Here is a 3,915-nt window from a genome sequence, read left to right as displayed (position 1 = left end):
CCATCACCTCTCCCTCCTGCCCCTTCCATCACCTCTCCCTCCTGGAACCTTCCATCACCTCTCCCTCCTGCCCCCTTCCATCACCTCTCCCTCCTACCCCTTCCATCACCTCTCCCTCCTGCCCACTTCCGTCACCTCTCCCTACTGCCCACTTCCGTCACCTCTCACTACTGCCCCCTTCCATCACCTCTCCTCCTGCCCCTTCCATCACCTCTCCCTCCTGCCCCTTCCATCACCTCTCCCTCCTGCCCCCTTCCATCCTCTCCCCTCCTGGCCCTTCATCACCTCTCCCTCCTGCCCCTTCCATCACCTCTCCCTCCTGCCCCTTCCATCACCTCTCCCTCCTGCCCCTTCCATCACCTCTCCCTCCTGCCCCTTCCATCACCTCTCCCTCCTGGCCCCTTCATCACCTCTCCCTCCTGCCCCTTTATCACGTCTCCCTCCTGGCCCCTTCCATCACCTCTCCCTCCTGCCCCCTTCCATCACCTCTCCCTCCTGCCCTCTTCCGTCACCTCTCCCTTCTGGCCCCTTTTATCACCTCTCCTCCTGGCCTTCCATCACCTCTCCCTCCTTCCCCTTCCATCACCTCTCCCTCCTGCCCCTTCCATCACCTCTCCCCTCCTGGCCCTTCCATCACCTCTCCCTCCTGCCCCCTTCCATCACCTCTCCCTCCTACCCCCTTCCATCACCTCTCCCTCCTACCCCCTTCCATCACCTGTGTGAGCATTGCCAGTAATCCAGACACACTAATAACGGTCTCTCTCTCCTCGTTATTGTAATGAAAGGATTGGAAACCTTGATGCTGTTCATTTTCATGAGTTTTATTCAGCTTGTACATCGTAATGAACTCTTCATTTTACATTTACAGTTTTATACTTGTAAGGGCGGCAAGCAGCTTGCTTGGGCAGGCAGCAGCCCCGGGCCGGCCCTGCCTGAGGCTGTAAATATCGAAGGCGCCAGGCAGTCCCGCTGAAGGCGATGACTCGCTGGAGTCGCGTGCTGAAAAAGAGGATGTTGCTGGTGTGTGTAAGATCGTAGACTACCGCGCTGGAAGACTGTCGAACAAAACAGGTGTCCCAGGCAACCGTTGAACCCAGAGTCATGATGACTGTTCAGAAGGCTGGTCGCGTCATCATGGCGGTCTGCCGCAAGGAGTAGCTGCTCCCTCGCCATGTATGCCACAGGATGCCGGTGTGTCCCTCGTGTTCCCCCTCGTGCGGCAAGCCGTTCAGCCTGGCGTAGCTACATTCACGGTGCCACCACGGACCACTAGAGCTGAAATGATCAGTCATTCAATGTTCTCATCATTCTACGAAGGTTGACTAAGGTGTCAGAAAGGTCAGCATAGCCTTAAGATCTACCAGTTATGGAACTTGGTTTTAGCATTCGCAGAGACCTTTTTTGATTTGAAAGGCATTGCAAAGATCATGTTTTTGTTGTTGTTGTTGTTGTTAATTACATCAGATCGTGACATTCATCTTCTTGGAAAGGATGATTTTATCACAAGTTCCTGTGTGTACATATGGGAAGATCCAGCAATACTGAGCCTTGGTTTTATTTCAGCCACGCATAAGTAACTAAATAATGTGACCTGCTGAAACTTATGAAGCCAAGCCATTGAGCCTTACTTACGCCGCGGCACAGTTCCCTGACCATGAGTCGTTATCAGCATCATGAGTGGAAAAGCTGCGGCCAGAACTACGGGCTAAAGAGTCCCCTGCGTCACCGCTGTACCTGGAATTCACATATATATATATATATATATATATATATATATATATATATATATATATATATATATATATATATATATATATATATATATATAGATATATATATATGTGTGTGTGTGTGTGTGTGTGTGTGTGTGTGTGTGTGTGTGTGTGTGTGTGTGTGTGTGTGTGTGTGTGTGTGTGTGTGTGTGTGTGTGTGTGTGTGTGTGTGTGTGTGTGTGTGTGTGTGTGAGAGAGAGAGAGAGAGAGAGAGAGAGAGAGAGAGTACGTGTTGGCGTAGTTGCTGAGTGCTGAAAATAACAAACTACTTTAGGCATTCATGAAGAAGTAGATTTTTGAGATCTCGAATTGAATGGCTACACAGACACGGGAGAGATGCGCGCTGCGTGTCTGTGAACTCTGGCTGTTGGCTGAAGCATTCTGTGGGTTGGCCTGACTTAGGACCAGAGGTCGGACAAATATTTAAAGGACACAAAACATTTTTTCACACAAAGCAGTGATTTTCGCAAAAACAAATCGCTGTTTCTGCTGGATATTTACATACCAAGTGTCCCAAACGCGACACTTTCAGCAGATCCCTGTTGGTACCTTCCTGGCGGCGGTGTTTCAGCGGTCTGCTTACTAATTATTGAGTTAGAAGATACAGGCGAGTGGTGTCGGGAGTGACTACTACTACTACTACTACTACTACTACTACTACTACTACTACTACTACTACAACGACTTTGTAAAAGCTCTCCCATAACATCTTGGCTCACCTGTCAACAGTGAGGCGGTACTTGGTGCTTGGAGGGCCGACGTAGAAGAAGCCGTACTTTGCGTACCGTTTTACGTCGTCCCAATCCGCCATGTCGATGCGCAGTTCCTGAAGGGCCGTCGATGTCAGTCCGTGCAGCAGGTCCAGGCCCAGCCAGAACTCGCCCTCGAGATGGCCGAAACCCAAGTCGTATTCTCGCCAGGTCCGTTTAAAATCTTCCCGGACGGTGAGATTTGTGCGTCTCTGGAACACCGTCCAGCCCCCTCCGTCAGTCGTTTGGTCGCAGTACACTGACGCGTGGCGCTGGGGCTGCCCAGGGAAGGGGTACACGTGGCGAAGGCCCTTGCCACTATCCCCGCCGTCCAGCAGGTCCTTGCAGTGACGCGGTCGGTTGTCGTATTGACGCACGACTTGACGCACCTCCTGCAGCAGCTCTCTCGCCTCCTGCATGGTTAGGCAAAGGGTTGGTCTATTACTGCGAGTAGGTCACCAACGGAAATAGAAAGTAACAGTCGCTAATGCCATTGTTTTATGTGTGATTTGGCTGCGTAGCTTACTGGGGTTTGGGCATCATATTTGATGTGTCTACTTTACATTATTTGATTGGATTAAGCTACGTTACTTCGTCGTCAGGTCTCACTACTTGGTGGTGTATAGTTACATTACACGAAGGAAACTGTATTTCTTTGCGGAATAAACCATTACCTGCACCAGCGGGTTCGGCGGCGTTGGGCGCTGCACGGAGGCGGGTGCGCAGCTGTCCAGGGCTTCGGCCACACACGCCTCGCTGAAGCCCGTGGCGACGAGGAGACTGGACATTACGGACCTACCGAGGAGCACATTGCTCGTGTCGCCCTCTGCAGCAGGGGCGGGAGTGCTGGCTGGCTCCACCGCGGCCACGACCACGGCCATGGCCGCGACGCTCAGTAACATCAGAAGTGTCATTACTTCTGATCTTCTGGCAAGTGAAGTATTTTCCCAAGACTCGTCTGACAGGCAGCAGGTCAAGATGCCTTGCAGAACTTCACTGGTGATCTGCCCTGTTACTGCCACTGTGCGTCGGCTTATAAAGCCTTGCCGCCCCCCCTCTCCTCGGGCCTAACAATGATGCACCCAGCGTGCAGTGTGTGTGTGTGTGTGTGTGTGTGTGTGTGTGTGTGTGTGTGTGTGTGTTTTTTTTTTTTGTATCTCTCTCTCTCTCTCTCTCTCTCTCTCTCTCTCTCTCTCTCTCTCTCTCTCTCTCTCTCTCTCTCTCTCGTGTCATTAGTTCACAGGGAATAAATATCTTTAATTAGTTCAGTAATGAGTGAGGCCTGAGAGGAGGAGGAGGAGGCATCTGGCAGTTATGAAATGAAGAAGGTCACAGAACTTGATGAGAGGCGAATGGAGAAGAAGAAGAAGAAGAAGAAGAAGGAAGAGGAAGAA

The 3,915-nt window shown here is 51.3% G+C and overlaps 1 protein-coding gene across 2 annotated transcripts; it reads right to left on the bottom strand.

The window, feature by feature from the left end:
* Positions 1 to 915: 915 nt before the first annotated feature.
* LOC126989480 (microfibril-associated glycoprotein 4-like) lies at positions 916 to 3,534 on the bottom strand. Of its 2 annotated transcripts, none has more exons than XM_050848061.1 (4): positions 3,196 to 3,534; positions 2,492 to 2,934; positions 1,633 to 1,734; positions 916 to 1,275 (listed from the first exon to the last, which is right to left on the bottom strand). In XM_050848061.1, exons 1-4 carry the CDS (start codon positions 3,433 to 3,435, stop codon positions 1,113 to 1,115), a joined length of 948 nt encoding a protein of 315 aa, XP_050704018.1. In that variant the 5' UTR covers positions 3,436 to 3,534; the 3' UTR covers positions 916 to 1,112. The 2 variants fall into 2 exon arrangements, with proteins under 2 accessions (XP_050704018.1, XP_050704021.1); XM_050848064.1 differs by having other exon boundaries at positions 1,146 to 1,275; positions 1,629 to 1,734.
* Positions 3,535 to 3,915: the final 381 nt, after the last annotated feature.

Source organism: Eriocheir sinensis, chromosome 6, assembly GCF_024679095.1.
Source record: "Eriocheir sinensis breed Jianghai 21 chromosome 6, ASM2467909v1, whole genome shotgun sequence".
Lineage (NCBI taxonomy): Eukaryota > Metazoa > Arthropoda > Malacostraca > Decapoda > Varunidae > Eriocheir > Eriocheir sinensis.
Note: the sequence above shows the minus strand (reverse complement) of the source record. Positions and strands in the feature narration are given on the sequence as shown.

Bases quoted from the DNA above. Each gene is read 5' to 3' on its own strand.
- LOC126989480 (XM_050848061.1), bottom strand. From the start codon at position 3,435: ATGACACTTCTGATGTTACTGAGCGTCGCGGCCATGGCCGTGGTCGTG. The intron at 2,935-3,195 runs GTAATGGTTTAT...CTAACCATGCAG, and splicing joins CGCCGAACCCGCTGGTGCAG to GAGGCGAGAGAGCTGCTGCA. The intron at 1,735-2,491 runs GTGAGCCAAGAT...TGTGAATTCCAG, and splicing joins TACCGCCTCACTGTTGACAG to GTACAGCGGTGACGCAGGGG.